The sequence below is a fragment of the Oryx dammah genome, unplaced genomic scaffold, assembly GCF_014754425.2.
Source record: "Oryx dammah isolate SB20612 unplaced genomic scaffold, SCBI_Odam_1.1 HiC_scaffold_7, whole genome shotgun sequence".
In the NCBI taxonomy this organism is placed as follows: Eukaryota; Metazoa; Chordata; class Mammalia; order Artiodactyla; family Bovidae; genus Oryx; species Oryx dammah.
In genome coordinates, this window is record NW_024070191.1 from 22,530,332 (window position 1) to 22,552,234 (window position 21,903).

The window sequence follows — 21,903 nt, forward strand, 5'->3', positions numbered from 1 at the left end:
TTGTTATTCAGCAACCTCTGAGTGGAACTATTCTTGTGTATCTTCTTCAACTGGATCATGAATTCCACACACACACACACACACACACAAGTTGCTACTCATTAAGAAACAACAAATAGCTTTAGTTAATTGAAATCCAGGTGTCAGCTTTTTTTTAAATTTATTGCCTCTCATCACTAGAAAATTTCACAAATCTAATCAATGTATTCATAAACCATTTTCTAAAGAGATGGTTCTCCCTCAAATTCAAATATAAATCAGCTGAAGGATATCCAGCTGTTATTACTATGTGATCATACTTTAAAAGCAAAGTTATTAAACGTTGGATCCATTAAACTTTGACTTTCCTTTCTCCATCTGCTGATGTGGCCATTGCTGTTATTTAATGGAGGTGAGTTTTGGTAACTTAAAGAATCATGCAGAGCATGGGGTGATATTCTAAAGTAACTGGCACTGTCTACATGACATAATGGATCTGGCTCTTTGGAGGCTAAAATATTTTTATTTGATAGGGCTTATATCTTTATTAAATATTTACTTACACATGCTTGGTTACACACTTTGTAATCAAATAGAATAAAATATGGAGAAGGCCTGTCACTGGTCAACTTGGAATTGGGGTAAGACATTCAATTTGTCTAAAACACTTTAGCCATAAGAAGAGAGAGCTTATTTAGAGAATTTCTAAATGTTTCATACAGACATCCTGCACAACTATTTTGTGGTCTAAGTCAATATCTGCCCATAGGACCTTTGCAAACCTTTCTTCTCCTTTGTTTCAAAATACTCTGATTAGCATTTTGAAATTAGTGATCTCAAAGATCATCATGTGAATAGTTGTGTCCTGGCTTCCATTCTTTCAGTGTGACCTCACAGAACTTCCTGTGCTTTTTAAGACTTCATGGAGTTGATTTAAGGATTGAGTGAGTTTATGCAGGTAAAATCTTAAAACTGTACCTTGTACATACTGAGAACCTAGTAAGTGTTAGCTCTTCATACACTGAGGAACTTTCTCCATGAAAGTGAAAGTGTTAGTCCCTCAGTCGTGTCTGACTCCATGTGACCTCATGGAGTTTAGCCCAACCAAGCCCCTCTATCCATGGGATTCTGTAGGCAAGAATACTGGAGTGGGTAGTTATTTCCTACTCCAGGGGATCTTCCCAAACCAGAGTTTGAACATGGGTCTCCTGCATTGCAGGCAGATTCTTTACCATCTGAGCCAATTGTCTATTACCACCCTTTACAATCTCGTCAACAAAAGGGTTTCTGTTTTGTTTTTGTTGTTTATTTGCTTGAAACAAAAGAGAAAAATTAATTTAAAAGCCCTTATCTTTAGTGAGGGGACAAATCTGAGGCTAGGTTTAAAATATATAGTATAGATTTAATTCCATTCTTAGACCTTTCCCAAAATAGAGACATAAGAAGTAAACAAACATTGCCAAAGCTGTAGGATGACTTTCTTGTCAAGGGAAGATAGAATCAGAGAAACTCTTCTTGAAACAAAGAAGAAATCAGATGATCTTGCTGTAAATAAAAGGGTGCTGAGGACAGGGGTGGAAGCCTATGCAGTCCATCTGATGCCCTGCTGTCTGGATGAGGTCCTCCACTCTGCCATTTAATAACCGGATGTTCTCCTCAGGGCTGCATCTTTGCCAGGATGCAGAGTCAGCATTCACAGCCAGAGAACAAACAGTGAACAACTAAAGGTAGATCAAGATTAGGTCAAAATATGCTTTCACTGTAGATCAATCTTGCCAAAACAAATCCTCCTCCATTTTTTTATGCATAGATTTTCCCCTTATTTGAAAAACTGCATCAGTCTCCAAATCCTATAAATTCCAAAGGTAAGGTTCTCGACAATAATCAATATCTCACAAAGATATAAGAGTCTTGATCTTTGAGATTTCCAAAAATGGAGATTGATATTATTTCCTTAGGCTGACCTACAAGAGAGGTCCACATGAACTTTCCTCTCTCCCTCTCTTGCTCTCTCTCATACACACGTGCAACAAAATTAATTTCCCATTTGAGCCTATTTTCTTTCCTTCAACTCTGAAGACTTTGTCCCCTAAAGAAGAGGGGAGAGACATGCTTGTAGACATCTTGTGTGGTCAGTGGTTATAGAGTAGAAAGCGTTAAATCCCAGTGGGCCAGATAGATTTATAAAAGGCTTTCCAATAAAAGTTAATACCCTCATGCTAACTGTATTTTATACATGAGTGACTGAGGTGAATGGCAATCAGAAGCTCACTTCCTTAGTTTGTTTTAAGGTATCCACAAAGAATAGAACTACACTATTCTACCTTAAAGTCTGTTGAAGACATCTTATCCTGAACTCTAGTTTCTAAATAATAGTGATAGATAGTCGTTAGTAGGAATTGAACTTCTATCCCTCTTATTTCAGTAATTTGCTCATTGGTCCAGTGCCCATAGTAGCAAATAGAACGGCTGTCTTTTCCTAAGGACTTCACGTGCTTTACAGAAGCCACTACATCTGGTGCTTTCAGCAGCCCTGTGAAGTCAAGGTGTTTATCCCCCTTTTATAAAGGAGGAATCTGAGCCTGGAGAGGACTGGACAGAGACTTGAAAGGCCCAGATACTGACCAAACAGTTAACATTCTTTGCCTCCCAAAATGGGAAAAGAGATTGAACTATAAAAAATTCGATACAAATTCAAAGAGTTTTTAGTTTCGTTTATTGCAGTACCTTTTAAGGGTGAGATAAGTCTGTCTTCAGAGAGGAAAACAATTACATGACTGATTTACAATGAGCTTAGCTGGATGTAGTGACTTTACAACAGTGCCACAGCTCTCTCTCTTTTTTCTTTTCAGCTTCATTGAAGTATAATTGTCAAATAAAATTTTTAGACATTTAAAGTGTGCATTGTATATATATATGTATATATATATGTATATATCAAATCAATCATCATCTGATTGAGGATTAGATGTATCAGATCATATACGTCATCTGATTGATGTATACATTGTGAAGGGCTTCCCTGATGGCTCAGAGGGTAAAGAATCCGCCTGCAATGCAGGAGACACGGGAGATGCAGGTTCAGTCCCTGGGCTGGGAGATCCTTTGGAGGAAGAAATGGCAGCCCACTCCAGTATTCTTGCCTGGGAAATCCCATGGACGGAGGAGCCTGGTGGGCTACAGTCCATGGGCTCACAAAGAGTCGGACACAACTGAGCGACTAAGCACACAACACATACGTTGTGAAAGGATTCCCTCTTTCATTAATTAATATACCCATCACCTCACATATTTGTCTATTTTTGGTGAGAACATTTGAATTCTACTCTCTTAAAAAATACCAATTGTATAATACAGTTATCAACTGTAATCCCCATGCTTTATATTAAATCCTTAGACCTGATTCATCTTATAGCTGAACATTTATACCTTTCACTGAGCCTTCCTTATTTCTCCCACTCCACCAGCCCCTGGCAACCACTTTTCTACTCTCTCTGTTTCATGCTTTTTTTTTTTTTTTTAAGATTCCACATATTAAAAATACCATGTTGTATTTGTCTTTATTTCACTTTGCATAATGCCTTCAAGGCACATGTTATAGCAAATAGTATGATTTCCTTCTTATTCAGGCCTGAATAATATTACACACACACACAACCACACACACACATGCACACCACATCTTCTTTATCCATTCATCCATCAGTGGGCACTTAGGCTGTTCCCGTATCTTGGCCATTGTGGATAATGGTGCAGTGCAGATGGCAGTGCAGATACCACTTTGATATCCTCTTTCCTTTTCTTTAGACATATATACTCAGATATGGGATTGTTGGATCATATATATGGAAAGTATAAAGTATTTTCAACTTTTTGAGAAACCTCCATTCTACTTTCCATAATAGTTGTACCGAATTACATTCCCACTATCAGTGCACAGGGGTTCCCTTTTCTTCACATCCTCACCTATACGAATCATCTCTTGTCTTTTTGACGATGGACATTCTGTACGTGTGAGCTGATGTCTCATTGTAGCTTTGATTTGTGTGTCCCTGATGATTAGTGATGCTGAACACCTTTCATGTGCTTGTTTGGCATTTATATGCCATCTTTGGAAAAAAAATGTCCATTCAGTTCCTCTTCTCTGATATTTCTAGTGTCAGGCCCTATTTAATTTTTGCTTAATTTATGGGGCACCATTTTGTTCCTAATAATATTGTTTGCCATTTCCTTCTAATGATACCACAATTTGTGGCTTTTCTTCTTTTTCAGGCAATTCCAGGTCTCTCAGAGAAGGAAAAGGCGGGTAAGTTGACACTGGTTTTGTTTTCACTCCTATCTATTTTAGAATAAAATTCCATCTTCATGTGGACATTTCATTAAATATCTAAAATGCATACATCTCCTCAGTTTCTGGGCAAAAGTTATGGTTGAATTCCTGGAAAATAAGTTTTATTCAAAATGTGAGGAAAAAAATGGTTTTCTAACATATATCTTGTTAGTATGAAGTGTGTAATTCTTGTGGCCTTAATTGTAAATGTGATCACAACTCTTTTCTTGAGGAAAACAATTAGATGTTGTTCGGTGTACTGAGGAATGGTCTTTGGAGATCTGTTGCTCATATAGTCAGCCCTTTGTATCCACGGGTTCTGCATCCATGGACTCAGTCAATCTGGGTCAAAAATATTTGAAAAAGCAAAGATTTCCAGAAAGATCCAAAAGAGAAAAACTGAAATTTGCCACAAAGGCAGCTCTTTACATAGCATTTACTTTGTGTTAGTTATTATAGCTAATCTAGAATGAATTTAAACTATGTAGGAGGATGTGTGTGGGTTGTGTATAAGTACTGGGCCATTTTATGTAAGAGGCTTGAGCATACGTGGACTTCGGTGTCCCCCAGGGAGTCCCGGAACCAGTCCCCTGGGGCTACTGAGGGACCAAGATTATGAAGGGTTTTTAAAGATCTTAGTAGCTTGTTCAGTAGTCCTAGAAAAAGTTGTGCTTGTTTAAAGATCATGTCATACCATCAAAAATACAGTTGTGAAGCGATATGGATAGTTCATTAGAGAAAAATGATAATATATCTTTGTGCTCTGTGGTATAATTATAACTGTTTAACAATATTATGGGAAGTGGATGGGGATGAGAAATGCAGAAATATGAAAAATTAGACTCAGATTGGTGGAATGGTATGCTTTTTAGCAATCTGTTGATCTCCTCAATATGGTCTTACAGTTTCTGTGTAAAATTAAAAAATTTTGTTTTTGAAAAACAGATTAAAGGTGCTTTACCAAGCTTGAAGCACATCACTTAACTCTTTGATGTGTATAATTTTTAAAAGCCAAATTAAAAGTTTATGGAATCATATAAAAGATGGCATGACTTCAAGTGACTACACTAATGCATTAGAGTTGTTCTCATAGGATTGTTTTATGGGGGACGTTGCATCAAGTTCAGTGACTCGATTTTTGCTGCCAGATAGTTTTCACACACAAGTTTTCATAGTTTATGTCCTTTCAAGAGCTAAAGTGTCCTCCTCTGTTTAGGCTGTATCTAGCCTCTTCTGTCTAATATATTGAAAGGTAAACCGTCCAAATAAAAGAAAAACATGCAACTGGTATCTTGTGTCAGTTCAAGAGAAAAACTGCTCGGTTTATCACGCGTTGGTGTCATGCACTGGACTAATGATATATACTAAGCAGATTCAAATTACCATTACAAGCTCTTATACCATCAATAATTGATATATTAGCTATCTCCTTAGAACAAAACATAAATGGTGAAGAGCGCATTTGCATCACAAAGAAAAAGGAACTTTAGCCAAAGCTGTGCTTTATCTTGTGTTGTGATATTCTCTGTAATTTGCAGGATTGGCTATGACTTAAACAAAGGGAGTAACAGAGCAAAGTTGTCATCTTCTTCCAGAAAATCAGCACATTCTTCCATACCCCAAGGAGAAAATTAGGATAGGAATTCTTGGCTGGAGGGGCAGGGGGAGAAAGGCTGGAAATGCCATTGCTTGAGAGACTGAAGAGGTGAAGACTTTTTCTGCTAAAATGACGTCGGTGTGCTAGGGAGAAGCACCTCAATTATCAAGCTCCTCTTAAAGACATTTTTATTAAAACAAAGAGCTAATTAAACAGGGAACATACATATAATGCACACACCACTTAAAAAAAACCATAATCCCAGATGTTTTTCTCCTCAACAATAACAACAACCAAGAAAAAACATGAAATTAAGTGTCACTATTTAATTATCTCTTTGGGTCATTTTTACACTGCTGGGGCAGAAATTTTTTAAGTTAATAAGTTTCATTCCCAGATGATTTGTGGAAGGTCGGATGCACTGGTTCGTATGTGTGACCTAAGCGGGCCCCCGGATGCCCTATCTCAGACGTTTAACCCAGGATGGGCTGATTTGAGCAGAACCTGGCTTCTGTGCATTAAAACATTAGAATGATTGAAATTCACTCCAGAATGGATTCTAATTTAGATTTCTTGAGAATGTACAGTACATTATAAGGAAATATAATTGGAAATACAAGAAGGAGGAAATACAATTTTGTTTGAGAACATAAATACAAGAAAGAAATGTTTTTTTAATCAATGAATTTATATGTTAAGATAGAGTCTTATGTTTGAATATTTTAATCAGTTGGCAACAGATTTGCCGATTCAAAAGAGAGTATGATTCATTTCAAAAGGCTTTAAAGGACCATGAAAGTCTAATCAATTTCCTAAATTTCTAAAATTTATTATGCCATAGTTAAAATATTTTGAGTGTTTTATATACAAATATGAATATCTTTATTCCTTTTTATGAATCTTTGTTTTTAAGCTCTGCTAGACAGAGAAATGACAGGAAAGGCAGAGGACCTACTCAATCTTCTGGGGGTTAATTGAGCCTTTAAATAGGATTAAGCTTCATTCCCACCCCTAAGGCCTGTCATTTTTTTTTCTGTTTGGCTAAATGAATGTAGCCTATTGTTTCTTATTAAGAAAGTCTATTTTAATCTGTGTGACCTCTCATCCAAGCCAACTGGAACCAGCTCCACCAGGCTTTATGAAGGTCTAAACAAAATCATTTGGGGAGCATGCTATTAATAATTCTTAAGTTGCAGTTGTGCGGTTACCCCAGTGTGGGGTCTAAGTAGCTGTCTTCTCTTCTGATCTGTGTTGCTACATAAATTCAGCCTAGTGGAATCATTCTGCTGCTTCTCTGCCATCTTGGAATGACAAAGCCCTTCAAAGGAAGACTTTGGTTGTTAAACAGCATCCCATTGGTTCATTTACCCCACAAATATGTTTTGAACAGCAACATGCACTAAGCATCATATTAGGTTTTATCAAGGAAGCTGTTATGAACAAGACATAGTCCTCACCCAGAAGGAACTCAGGCTCTAGAGGAGAATATTGCATTGGGCCATCATCCTCCTTTTCCTCTTCTCAAAGAAAAATTCTTAACCCAAATTATTCAGAAAGCCTCCCAAGAAAAGAATCAAATACAAATACTGTTTTCAAGAAATTCTATATTGGAATGTGCATTCTCCAGACCTGAGAGTCCGATACATTTTGTTTTAAAAAATCAGAATTAATAGCACAAGTATTAGTATGTGTAATTGTATCCAACACAGAATAATTTCAGTTAGCTTCCTTTATGCCACCAGAATCTGTAAAGAGTGAGCCCAAAGCCACTGGTATATTTTCCAGCACATCTGCTTCCTGTCCATGTAGCCTTGAACAAGTTACTTAACCCCTTCATTTTCCCATTTCTAGAGAATAAATAAAGAAACTGCCATATTGTAATTGTAAGGCTACAATGCTTGGCACAAAGTAGGTTCTCAAAAATGGTAGCTGTGTCTTGTGATAATGAGTTGTGCTTATAACCATCACGTGTGAAAGCCGGAGAGACTCTAGCTGTGTTACTGCTGCCCGTGTCTGCTCAGAGTTCCTGAACACTTCCTCAGGGCACCAATTAACACTGCTGAGCAGCTGTCCATGTGGAAGAAAGAGATCACTTTCTCCAGAAGCCTCTGAGTCAGTTCATTCAGAAAGAGATTATCACAGTGTAGGCAGACTTGTCCATATTTTAATATCTCTTTAGAAATTCTTAGCTCTATTAATGTGCAGTTCTCTCAAGTGAATAGATAACCTTTGATTTTTCACAAAAGATTGCTCCCTGAGAAATGTATGTCCTAGATGCTGGGGTAATCGGATCCTGCCTACTCAGTCGCGCTCTCCCTCGCCTCCTGCATGTAGTCCTGTCAGCCTCTCATCCCTTGTCTATTCTCCCTGCCATTGTCTTAAAGCAGCCCTCCACTTCGCACTGGACTTTGGAAACAGCATCCAGAACTGGTTTCCCTGCCTTAACTTATCATTACCTCAGTTCACTCTCTACACTGTCACCAAAATTATCTTTGAAAAGCATCACCTGATCATATTGATTCCTACTTCAGCTTTTTGTTAACCTCCTTACTGATTGCACAATAAGATCAAACTTTCCTGCCTGACGTCACTGGCCGTTTGTAATCTGGATGCTGTATCGCACGGCATATGCCCATGTCACCCCTCGAGTTCACCCTCCACCCTCCTTCTCCCCAGTTTTGTGATCTGGAGGTGGACCAGTGTGGGCAAAACTTGGGCTGCTCTCTTTTTTGTCTTCTTGGTGCACCAGTGAGGAGCCTCAACAGGAGAATAATGGTTGGGAGGACAATAGGGCTGAGGTTGGGTCATTTATTCCCCTCTCTGCCTCCCTAGGAATCACAGCTGGCATTTTCCACCCAAATTCCCATGTTCTTTAAATCATTCTCTCCTCTGCCCTTGTGGTTCCCCTGCACCTTTATCAATAGTTCTGTTATTAAACTCCGCTCAATTTACCCAGGTTGCCATCTGTTTCCTGCTAGGGGTTTCACTGAGAAACCCACCAATATTTTCTCTTCTTTCTATTCCTTTGTGTTTGTTGGTTGGTTGGTTTGTCCAACTTTAGCCATAATATACAGCCACAGAACACATTTTAACTTTGATCTTTCTACTTCTATGTAGATCATGCAACTGCCTTTTTAAAAATACAGATGATAGGTGGAGATAGAGGGAGAAAAAGAGAAATTACTTATTCAGGAAAAAGAGAAGAGATAGATCATGTTTTTCTTTATCATAAATAAATAGGGTTTCATTTAATGCGGGGGAAAAATATCCATCCTTACTATTTAGAACGTGTCCTCTATTGCCCAAAGGCATGTAAATTAGAAAATTACCATTGGTTTTTAGTCACCAAAATGTGACTCTCTCAGCATATTTGAAAAGTAGTCATAGCGGGTAATATGAAATCTCTCATTCTAAAGTTAAATCATATAGCACAAATTTTGTTAGGCTGCAGAGCAACCCATAAAAAATATACCACAATCATGAGCCAAAAATATTTTTTTCGCATTTTTTTTGGTCTTGAAAATTCTACTTATCCAACAATAACACCTCCTTCATGAATTATTTCCAAGGCAGGGTTAGTCCTTGATTTTTCTGTGCTCCTAGAAGACTCTGTGTTTTCAATTACTGTTTTGTCATCTTGCTTTTCTGTATAATCTCTTCTCTAGGCTATGAGTGTTTCTAGAACAGGAATATCATCTTTGTGTGCTCTGTAATTAAAACAGCTCTTAGCACATAGTAGGTGCTCTGTAAATACATGTTAACCAATTAATTATAATTACAAAAATGCTTTGGCTTCAATCTTTAGAGTTAATATGGTTCTAAAACATTTTGACTCCTCACCTCAACTCCCTTCTTTATGCCTGCTACCCACACAACTGCCAAGTATCTCAACTAGGTAATTAATTAATGATGTTATTTGGGGATCTATTCCATACAAATGTGCAAAGGGCACCATTGAGAAAGATGATTCAGAATCGAACTTTGGTTACATTCATTGGTCGTTTTTATTCGGATGATTGTTTGCCTGTCTCTAGGTTATTTTGTTGGTCACAAAATGTTAAAAATCAAGATAATTAATGATTATAGCCTGAAACACTCGTGAAAGATAGCTTTCAGAGGCGTCTAACAGATTCATAGTCTCTCCAAACTTTGTGTTGTGGCAACACAGAACATAGAAATCAAGCACTTCTTTGTGAGACGTGTAAGAGGGGAAAACGAGGTTTTCACAATTTCATTACAAGCTCCTTGTAAACATAGTAAATAACAAAGCCCAGACACGGTGCCTGTTGGTATTAATTTTCTTGGCTGCCTTTGACCATTGAAAAGGAAAGTGATCGACAACGAAAAAAAACTGAAACGCAAAGATATTCCTCCTTTTCCAATCTTATTATCATTTCTTTAATTCAGAGACCTACCCATGCAATGTAAGATTCCACTCTAAATCATGTTCCAATATTGATAGATCCAGAAAGATTTGACAGACAAAACTAGAACTTCTCGATTTCAGCATTCTTTTTTGCAAGATTGTGCCCTATTCTGTGTCTCCATTTTAGTACAGATTAGGTCAGTTTTAGGGCTGTCTCACTCACTAGACTCTAAGCATCTTGCAAGATGGAATTTTGTTTCATTCAGCTGTGTTGCCAATGCCTGGCATTATTGTAGTTGCCCTATATTTGGTAAATGAATGGATAAATGAGATATTTTTAAAATCTCCAAATACAATACTCCCAAAGCCAAATGTAGAATCTTATCATTTTATTCTAGGTGAAACACTTTCTGTACTGCAAAGACCCCCAGCTGTTTCACAGGGTTAGACAGGATCTGAAAATTGTCTTTATCAGGCTAGACTGGCCTTTGGCCAACATTCCAAATTCTTTATTTCCTTTCACTCTCAGAAAATGAATTTCATTAGTTTTTTACTAATGGCTTATAAATACTCACTTATTTTACTTTTCTTAGTATTATAGTCTCTGTTTGCCTGATTTTTTATGAGAAAGGAATTTAGGGTATGCCCACAAATAACCTCTCAGTTTTTCTGAAACCTAATGTAAACTAATCCGTGAAAAAGTTGGCTGTGGTTGACTGGGCTGTTGAGAGAAAACACATTAGCTTTCAGGTATCAAGGAATTCGTGAAAAATATAAGTAAATTATTCTTAAATGCCAAAGATCTTGAATTCATAGGATATTTTCCAATACAGATAATTTTCTAAATCTGTTTCTTAATGTTCTCTTGGTATTCCATTTATTACCATGTAGGTAAAACAAAGCTACTATATCACCAGAACCAAGCAAACATATTTCCTTTTCTTCTCAATTATATTACAAGCAATACAAGTGCCTGATAATTTTCCTTTTAACAAGTAGCAATTCAAATATTGCTTCCTGCACATGGAGTGGTTATCAAAAAGGAATGGTATCTTTTTACAGTATTTAATGATTCCTATGATGTATTGCTGTTCATGAATTCTCTTCCACATCAGGCTGTGAGCTCCATGAAGGAATAAACCCTTCATTTCATCTTTGTCAGCCCTCACCCAGTATATGATCTTGCACAGAGCAGGTGCTCAAGAAACAGTTTTAAATCAATCCATTTATGTGATTTACCAAACAACTCATAGTGGCATTTAGTTCATCTCTGATCTATCAGTGACCATAGCTTTCAACAGTATTTGACAAGCTTGAAAATTCTTCCTCTAAAAAGTCTTGTGAACATTTTGCTGTCTGACTTTATCACTAAAAGAATGGCTCTCAGCCAGAGGTGGCTATGAACTACCGGGACAGGCTCATGAGGCAGTTCTGCATTTCCATATTTTAACTGACATTGACTTTTGATTAGTAGAAAGGTTCATTTGTCATTTTTATTCTCCCCTGAAGAAAGACAATTTATGAAAAGGCCTCCTATCAGTTTTATTTACAAAGCAATACAGCTTGCATTTAGTTTGAAAATCATATCTGATCATCTGATCCCTTCAAATATTTACCTTTATAGAGTCCACAGTTTGCAGTTCAGTTACTCTTATTAATAGTTTGAGTGTACACACAAATATGTGCCCACAAGATAATTCTGTAGTATTCTAATTTCTTTAAAAAGGTGCCACTTACCCTGGAAAGGTACACATAAGAGGCATTACTTTGACATGAGTATGGAATGACCAAAAATTCTGCTGGTGTGATCATATTTTTCTTCTCTTCTTGATCCTCCATTGGCTTTAAGGACTTTGATTTGTGTTTCTATAGGCAAAAGATTGAGATCAGTACTTCTTCCAGATGGATCCATAAGTATTTCTGTTTTATAATTAAAGTATGATTTTGAGATATGGCTTATCTAAGTGGGACATCTAAGACACTAATTTATAATCATAATAAAGTAACCAATACCCAAGAAAAGGGTGGTGCTTATATTGTTATGTGCAGGCTGTCCAGCGTACCAGTTTGGCCATTTCAGGAGAATGGTTCATGACTAGAAGAAACTATTTTGCCCTGACTACTGTTATCATGTAGAAATGATCTTCTAGAGTTCTACGAGTGATGTTTAAGCAAAATGGTCATCAAAAGCCCTCACTTGCCCACCAAACTGGGGGTTTGCTTTTTGTCTTAATTTTTCTAACCATTCTGCTTCCCCAGAAAACATATTCCAGTGACTCCCAACTGCTAATGTTATAAACTGCTTTTTTCCCCTCTCAGTTTTCTTGAGATTTAATTGACAGACAGCACTGTGTAAGTTGAAGGTATACATGAAATGATTACCACAAATAGTTCAGTGAATATCCATCCTCTCATAAGGATACAAAATAAATAGGAAAAACGTTTTTTTCTTGTGATGAGAACTCTCAGGATTTACACTCTTAACAACTTTCCTGTATAACATACAGCAGTGGTGCTAGTGGTAAAGAACTTGCCTGACAATGCAGGAGACATAGGAGATGTGGGTTGGAGACCTGGGTCGGGAAGATCCCCTGGAGAAGGGAAGGGCAATCTACTCCAGTATTCTTGCCTGGAGAATCCCATGGACAGAGGAGCCTGGCGGGCTGTGGCTCACAGGGTCGCAGAGTCGGCTATGACTGAAGCAACGGAGCACCACTGAGTGTTAATTATATTCCTCATGTTGTGCATCACCTCCCTAGTATTGCTTATAACTGCAAGTTTGAGCTCCATCCAATTCCCCCTCTGTACCACTGGTAATACAAATCTGATCTCTTTTTCTATGAGTTTGTTTTTGCAGTATATTGACCTACAACATTATGTTAATCCTAGTGATAAACTCCTTAAAATAAATGTTAAATCTGTTGTTTCTGTGGATTTGAGGAAATAAATAAATGGAGAACAACGTGGTACACGTCATCACTTCTTTACCCTTTTTAAGTCTCTGTTCTTCTATGTATTTATCCAGTGTTTTCCCTGCTGTGTTGTGATTTCCTGAAAGGCAGACATTTTCCCTGCACCTCTATGGCACCAGCCTCTTAGGAGGTTTTTGACTTAATGTCTGTCGAATGAATGGTTGAATGGATCAATATCAAACATTTACTCTGTGCCTGCACTTTTTTAAGCACTTTATTGATATGACTTAATTTAATCCTCTAGCAATCATATAACATAGACGTAATGTTTTCCACATTAGGGAGATGAGGAAGCTGAGACTCAGAGAGGTTTCTTAAAATAACCAAAGTCACACTACCGCCGAGGCAAGATTCAAAGCAAGCAACACAGGCTAGAGCGCATGTTCTTAACCACTATGCTGCAGGTAATGGTTAAATGCCAAGGTTCCTAAGGCTGATGAACAAATTTTTCCTTAATCAGACCTTACCCTTCCGTTCCCACCTTATCTCCCATCCTTCCCTAACTTGCGTCTTCCGCTGTAACCATGGTAGCAACCTTGCTTTTCTCCTGAATTTGCTTCTATATAAATTGACCTTTGTTCCTCCTGCTTCCCTTCCAGAAATTTAACTCCCCCATCCCCCAAGGTCTCATTTGGGTCCAGCCTTCACTGTAGTCTTCTGTGACAACTCCTGTTCATATTAATTTCATGCTTTTTGAAATGATACAGCATATATAGTCTGTTATGGTCATTTTCATTCTTAATCATATGTGGATTGCCATTGTCCATTGCATGTTCTGCCCCCAGCAGCTTTGTAAGAATCCTTCGCACTGTGCTGTGCGCCTAAGAGGGGGTTACTGAATTGATAGACTTTAGTTTTTTAGAGAAATTTTCAGTTCACAGGAAAACTGAGTGGAAAGTACAGTTCAAATTATATAAGATTCTTTTAACGTATACTACAGACAGTAAAAAGATAAGGAATTGCCAGGGGTTGGGGAAAGGGAGGCATGAACTGATGGAGCACAGAGGGTTTTTAAGACAGGGAAGCTGTTCTGTGTGATGCCTCAGTGGTACAACATGTGGGCTTTTCACACTGGCTTCTTTCACTTACAACTATGCATGTAAGATTCCTCCATGTCTTTTCATAATGTAATAGCTTGTTTCTTGCTCAGTTCAGTTCAGTTCAGTCGCTTAGTCATGTCCGACTCTTTAGTATTAATATTGCATTGCTTGAATATGCCACATTTAAAGGAGCTTATTTAACATACTTGTAGTGTAAAAATGTTTCAACTCATTGATCATAAAATATATTGCACACACCACATTTGTTAACTTTTATCCCTTCTTCTTTAGGCAAAAGTGACTCTCTTCTCTTAGCCATTGATTGTGATTACTTCATCTCTCTCCTTCAGAATTTCTTCATGTTTTCAAAAGAAAGATATTACTACTAAATGTGTTACCCACAGCTGTTATTTACTGTGCACCTACCTCGCGGTCTCTGAGAAGAGACGCTTCCTTGACATCATCTTTAGCACACCCTAAGCTCACAGAACTTGACTCTCTCCTGCTCCAAAGCTGATGCTCCCTCCACCTTGTCCTGCCTAACCGTACCACGTCTTCCACCCCTGAGTCTTCTAATAAAAGTATGACTGAAATTAGTAAAACTCTGATAGTTCATATAGTTTATGTGGTCTACTTATTTCTCTCCTTATGCTTTTGCTCCTGAAGTTTACTGTTCCCAAAACACTCTTCTGTTGTTTTTCTTTCCAAATCATACACTTCCTTCAAGGATTTGCCTGAGTGCTATTTTTTGCCCAAAACCTCCGTTGCTCTGTTGTTGGATGAGCTCTTCCTTTGAATCAAACAGATGTCACTGCTCATCTTATCTTCTGCCCTGGGAAGTGGCACCCTATGTACACTGTGACCTGCCTCCCCCCATCCTAACCCATGGCCAGAGTCCACTGGACTGGGGGCAGGTGGTTGGGGTGAGATACACACGTGACTCAAGGCCAGAGAATACATTGAGTGACCAGTGGACTATCTCTTTCTCTCTCTCTTTCACTTCTCCTCCTCCTTCCTTCCTTCTCGCTCCTTCTTCACATTATGAGCCAGAGAAACTCAGTCAACCTCTGACAGGTACTTTGGACTCCACTGTTAGATGGAGTCACAGAGGAAACATGATTCTTCAAAGAGGAGCAGGGTAAAGGGGCAACTGACCCAAAAAAGAAGAGTAGAGATGATGCAAACTAGAGAAAGAGATGGAAAAGGAAACTGCTTCTATCAGTTCCAGCCCTCAGGAGGTCCCTGCCCCTCATCTGCAGGGTATCTCTGTGTCCTCACATCTCACAGCAAGGAGATCAAACCAGTCAATCCTAAAGGAAATCAACCCTGTATATTCATTGGAAGGATTGATGCTGAAGCTGAAGCTCCAATGTTTTGGCCACCTGATGTGAAGCACTGACTCATTAGAAAAGACCTTGATGCTGAGAAAGATGGAGGGCAGGAAAAGGGGACAACAGAGGATGAGATGGTTGGATGACATCACTGGCTTAATGGACACGAGTTTGAGCAAACTCCGGGAGACAGTGAAGGACAGGAAAGCCTGGCATGCTGCAGTTCATGGGGTCGCAAAGAGTTGGACACAATTTAGCAACTGAACAACATCATCAACGTGAGTGAGTTCTTTGCATTCAGATGATTAGACATCCTTCTCCAAATCCATACTGAATATAATTAGTATCAAAAATAGTCAATTGTCTATTTTACCTGTCTTATAACACTATTTTCTGCTTCATATATGTGTATAATATGAACATATACATGTTCAAAATATGTAATATGCAGCAACCATGAAGAACCATGGAATATTTTGGTCTCCTGTTTATGATTTATTTTACTCTAAAACATCTAGTAAGAACTGCATATATAGTGACTGTTCAATAAAATTACAGTTTTTCAGTTACACTGCCATTTTAGGCTACAGAGCTCTATCACTACTTCATAATTACCTTTTAGCCCAGGGAATGTGTTTCTCCATTTTCAGTCACCTTCAACCATCATATCTTGTATTTATGAGATTCATGGGTTGATTGTCTTTTTCCCCTTGACCAAATAAATCATCTCCTTTTAAAATCACTTAACGTAATCCTGACCATGCCATTCAGTTTTTAATTTGCATTGTAATTCATTTGAGTCAAGTGCTGTTGCCTTCAACAATTTCATATTTTTGTAGTCTATATTCACATTCCTTTATTCCACTGAATATGATTAGTATATATCAGATATTAAATAATAAGAGTTAACAGTAAAACCAAAAGAGGGAAGCATACAAACAAATAATCAGGGAGTGAGACAGTTGATACATTTTTTAAAATAAAATGTCTTTAAAAGGAAAAAAAATCTGAATTCTATTAAACTTACCTATATCTTATGACTTAGTATTTTTTTAATCTTAAAAAGTCACCTATGTTTGTGGGATATAGAAGCATTTCTATGATTTTTTTTCCCCCTCTGAGACCACCAATGATTGAATTCTAGCTGCAGTCATGAAAACAGTAGCTTTCATCTGTGTAAAACACAGCTCAGCCAGGTGGGGAATATAAGGGTTTTCTAAATTTGTGATTTTTGGTAAGTCAGAACACCAGCTTATTTATTACAGCATGAAACTTTCATTGTTTTATAATAGTTTTGAGTACCAAATTTGGGGGCCTTAAAAAAAACAAGTTATCTTGCTCTAACGTGTGACCCTGACTCTAAGATGGCACTCATCACTCTGCAGCTAATCAGGAGCCGTACTCCCAGATGGTCCCTGACAGCAGAACGTAAACAGAGCAGTGATCCCACCGTCCTCACACGCAGGCAGCTCCCTGGCCCTCTGTGATGTGGACACAAGCACTGTGACAAAGAGATGTTAGAAATGACTTTCGCAATAGAGCTATTCTGACACACAGACAAATAATTTCGGGTGTTTCAAAAGCACTCCCATCTGGAATGGAAGCCAGTTTTTAAAAACTTACTGCAGATCACAGATAGCAAGACTTTTTCCTAGAGGAAACAAAATATAAAATTTCAGCAAAGGAGGTTTAGTTAGATTACAGATAGAAGGAAGCCATGGTTGCATTTTCTGTCCCGGTAGAACTTAAGTGAGCCAGGCCAACAGTGCAGATCCATAGGAAGAATCCCACATCTGGAAAATCTTTGCTCCATCTGTGGTAGGTTTCCAGCCTCTTGCTCTTTTTCTACCATTTCCCATGACTTCAGCTTATCTCCTTTCTGTTTTCTTTAGTGAAGTTAGTTAACCCTTAGGGGTTTCAGATTTTTGTTTTGTTTTGTTTTTAAGAGGAAGGAGAGCAAAGGAATACTTTATAACATTTTTGTGATTCTCTGGAATTGAGCCTGGTTTATATTTAAGTGTCTCCGTAAGTGATATAGATGGTAAAAAATATATGTTTGTGTATATGTATATATATAAAGTACCTAGTCAATTATATGGAATTATATTTTAGAAATGCATTAGATAGACAGTGCTTTGATTTTTATTTTACTAGATTGAATATTGGTATTAATCTTCCAATTTGAGAGTCTTAACTTTGTTTGCCTCAAATCATAGATGTTAATATCATAGAGCACATAGAAATAAAGTTACATTATTCATATCATAGAACTCATTAATATCTTATTTAATGTAATTAACAAATAATATTTATGATTGAATCTTTGTCTTACTGAGCCCCCTCCTAAATGTTAAATGAGTTACGTGGCATTGATGTTTGGATTTTCTTTTCTTGTCTATCCTTACACTTTCTCTTAGAAGGCTCATCCAAATAAAGATGTGTCTGCATAAAGTCCAGGCCCAGTGAGCCAAACTGCCCACCTCGTTTCCATCCACCCCTGAGACTCCATCACAGGAATGCATATACTCTCCACATCCTGCTCTTTCTATCTACTTCAGAGTCTTCACTACTCCTGTTACCTTTTCCTAGAATTTCCTTTGATGCTATCTCCAAATTGCTTTATATACCTCCTCTTTGAAAGCTTGTAAGATCTCCACTACTCTGAAAGCAGCCCTTTTTTTCCAGATCTCTCAATATTATATTTAAACTTCTCATATAGTGTTTATCTTTTTATGCCTTTTGTTATGATTTTTAAGACTTATTTTTTTCATGCTATATAATCAAACCAATGTCTAATTTATCTTTGAATGCCTTGCACATAAAGAAGATTTAATAATTTTCTGCTTGAAAGAAAAATGGCATTTTTAATTGAAAATAAAACCATACTCTCTTAATGCAAGATGTTGAAGTATGCTTCATTTTCTAGAATTGTTGTTTAGTTCTTCAGTTGTGTCCAACTCTTTGCAACCCCACAGACTGCAGTACTCCAGGCTTACCTGTCCATCACCAACTGCTGGAGCTTGCTCAAACTCATGTCCATCAAGCTGGTGATGTCATCCAACCATCTCATCCTCTGTCATCCCCTTCTCCTCCTGCCTTCAATCTTTCCCAGCATCAGGGTCTTTTACAATGAGTCAGCTCTTTGCATCAGGTTGCCAGACTACTGGAGCTTCAGCTTCAGCATCAGTCTGAATTCAGACTGATTTCATTCATCCTTCCAATGAATATGCAGGGTAAATTTCCTTTAGGATTGACTGGTTTGATCTCCTTCCAAAGGACTCTCAAGAGTCTTCTCCAACACCACAGTTCAAAAACATCAATTTTTCAGCACTCAGCCTTCTTTATGGTCTAACTCTCACATCCATACCTGACTACTGGAAAAATCATAGCTTTGATTAGATGGACGTTTGTCAGCAAAGTAATATTTCTGCTTCTCAGTATGCTGTCTAGGTTTATTATAGCTTTTCTTCCAAGGAGCAAACGTCTTTTAATTTCATGTCACCATCTGCAGTGATTTTGGAGCCCAAGAAAATAAAAGTCTGTCACTGTTTCCATTGTTAGCCTATTTGCCATGAAGTGGTGGGACTGGATGCCATGATCTTCACTGTTTGAGTTTTGACTTGTACGCCTACTTTTTTCACTGTCCTCTTTCACCTTCATCAAAAGGCTCTTTAGTTCCTCTTTGCTTTCTGCCATAAGGGTGGTGCCATCTGCATATCTGAGGTTATTGATATTTCTCCCAGCAATCTTGATTCCAGTTTGTGCTTCATCCAGCCTGGCATTTCACATGATATACTCTGCCTATAAGTTAAATAAGCGGGGTGACAATATACAGCCTTGACTTATCCTTTCCCAATTTGGAAGCAATCTGTTGTTCCATGTCCATTTCCAACTGTTGCTTCTTGTCCTGCATACAAACTTCTCAGGAGGCAGGTAAGGTGGTCTGGTGTTCCCATCTCTTTAAGAATTCTCCATAGTTTGTTGTGATTCATACAGTCAAAGGCTTTAGCATAGTCAATGAAGCATAAATAGATGGTTTTTTTTTTTTTCTGGAATTCTCTTGTCTTTACTAGGATCCAGTGGATGTTGGCAATTTGATCTCTGGTTCCTCTGCCTTTTCTAAATCCAGCTTGTACATCTGGAATTTTCTAGAATATTTGTTTTAAAACCCAGGTTCCTATATTCCTTCATGCTTCCCTAATCAGAATATCTTAGGCCCAAGAATCTTAAATGTTACATACTCTCCAGGGAATTCTTATCCGTACTAAAGTTTAAGTATCATTGCTTAATGTCAATGAAAGTTTCACATTTATTCTTCCACATGCACATAAATTTCATTACATAGTTCAAAGTTGGTACAGCATAACAAAAGCCTAAGTCTTAAGAAAAATTATCCTGACACTGAAAGACTCGAGAAATGTCATATTTTATCATAAATATAACCAGAAATGTTTCTGAATATCTGTTTTTACCAAATAGTGTGCTGTGGTTATAAAACTATTTAAGACACTAGCCTCGGAGAGCTTATGGTCAAGGTGAGAGAAAGGATACATATGAAAAGTTTGTTGAAACAAGCAAAGTCATCAGAGGTGTCCTATTGTGTCCTATAGTTTCACATATTATCCAGCATACTCACTGCCTAATCCAATTAAAATAACAGCCTTTTAAAGCGGTGGAAATAACTCCAGATGCACACATGATAGGAGGAGAAAATTAAAAAAAAAAAAAAAAAACAGAGACTCTGCAGTGAAGAGCTGGAGGTCCTGGTTATTCCACTTCTCACATTCAGTGTGCTCAGTCAGTGTCTGACTCTGCAACCCCTGGATTGTAGCCTGCCAGGCTCCTCTGTCCGTAGGATTTTCCCAGCAAGAATACTGGAGTGGGTTTCCATGCCTTCCCCTAGGGGATCTTCTCGACATAGGGATAGAACCCGTGTCTCCTGTGTCCTTTATTTCAGGCAGATTCTTTACCTGCTGAGCCACTGGGGAAGCCCCTCACATTCAAGAAGGAGATGTTTATCTGGACTGGGTTCTTATTTTAGATATAAATTTCTCCACACCCACCTCGTCCTCTCCTCCGGCTAATCTTCATCTTTGAATGGCCCAGCAAGAATTATCAAGCACCACATAACAGAAATTCCACCCTCTGTGAGATGGAAGGTGTTTGGAGATGAAGGAGTAACCTGTGCAGTGGTGATTCTGGACAGTCAGATGGTAGAAAGACTCGATGAATTAAGGAAAAGGAATAAATCTCAGGAATCATGTTCAGAGAGGAAAATGAAGGAATGACATAAGTAGTTTATATGTAATTTATGGAATCCTAAAAACAGCCCAAGTGACACTGAAAAATCACTGCCATATATTGCTGACAGCTGATGTAAACATTATAGTTCTTTAGTAAGTCCACAGTCTCTTTAGCTTCCCCTCAATGGAACCTGTTATCCCTATTCCAGGTTAATCCAAGTCCAGCCAAATGTCAGCCCATCCTTACCCTCTTTCTCTCTCCTCCCCCCCGCCACTATAAAGCTCAGCACCAGAGATCGGGGTTGGAGGAGAGGTCTTGGAATGAGGGGTGTCAGGGTGTCAGTACGTGCTTCTTCTCCTGCCTCTTCTGTTGAGGCAGCACAGAGTTTCCTTATTCCAGACCTTGAGGACGCATCCCTTGAGAATGCCTCCAGCCTGCTGGGCAAGATACGTAGCAATGACTAAGTGGTGAGATAGTCAAGAGACTCTAGACTTTTATCTGAGAGAGGACACCTGGGCTGGAATGATCCAGAGAAAATCTGGGGAAACAGAAAGCTGTGAAAACTGGAATGGAAGATCTGACACATTTCTAGGCAAGGAAAGTGGTGTTGGCAAAGTTAGGCTTCATGGGAACGCACAAGACACGGTGATGCAATGGTGTGGCCTGGCCAGCTGGAGCACAGAGTTTGTCTTTGGAAGGAGAGAAGATAGGAAAAAATGGGATGAGTCCAGACTCTAGCAGGCCTCAGAGAGTGATTTTAGTTTTCACTAAGAATAGTAAATCTTTTCAAATTAATCAGTGGTATTACCCCAGCTGCAGAAATCTAGACATCCTCATTCTTAACTCTTTATTAAGTAGTTTGGAAAAAGGAGGCAGAAACTTTTTTTTTTTTAATGATGCACTACAATACCAAAAATCCATTAGATTACAGCTATAGTCAACACTGATCAAGGACTTTTAATATGTATACATCACAAGGAATTCAGTGATGAGTTTAGAGAAAAGTGGGTTATGTTTTTGTTTTGGTAATACACTTTTAAAACT

General features: G+C 38.1%; 1 protein-coding gene across 3 annotated transcripts in view; it reads left to right on the plus strand.

The window, feature by feature from the left end:
• Window positions 1-21,903, plus strand: part of DLC1 (DLC1 Rho GTPase activating protein) — a 515,375-nt gene that overhangs the window by 297,814 nt on the left and 195,658 nt on the right. For all 3 annotated transcript variants that reach the window (XM_040243175.1, XM_040243174.1, XM_040243173.1), the window contains exon 5: window positions 4,252-4,285. In XM_040243175.1, the coding sequence (XP_040099109.1) occupies window positions 4,252-4,285 (34 nt within the window). The remainder of the gene's footprint in view (window positions 1-4,251; window positions 4,286-21,903) is intronic.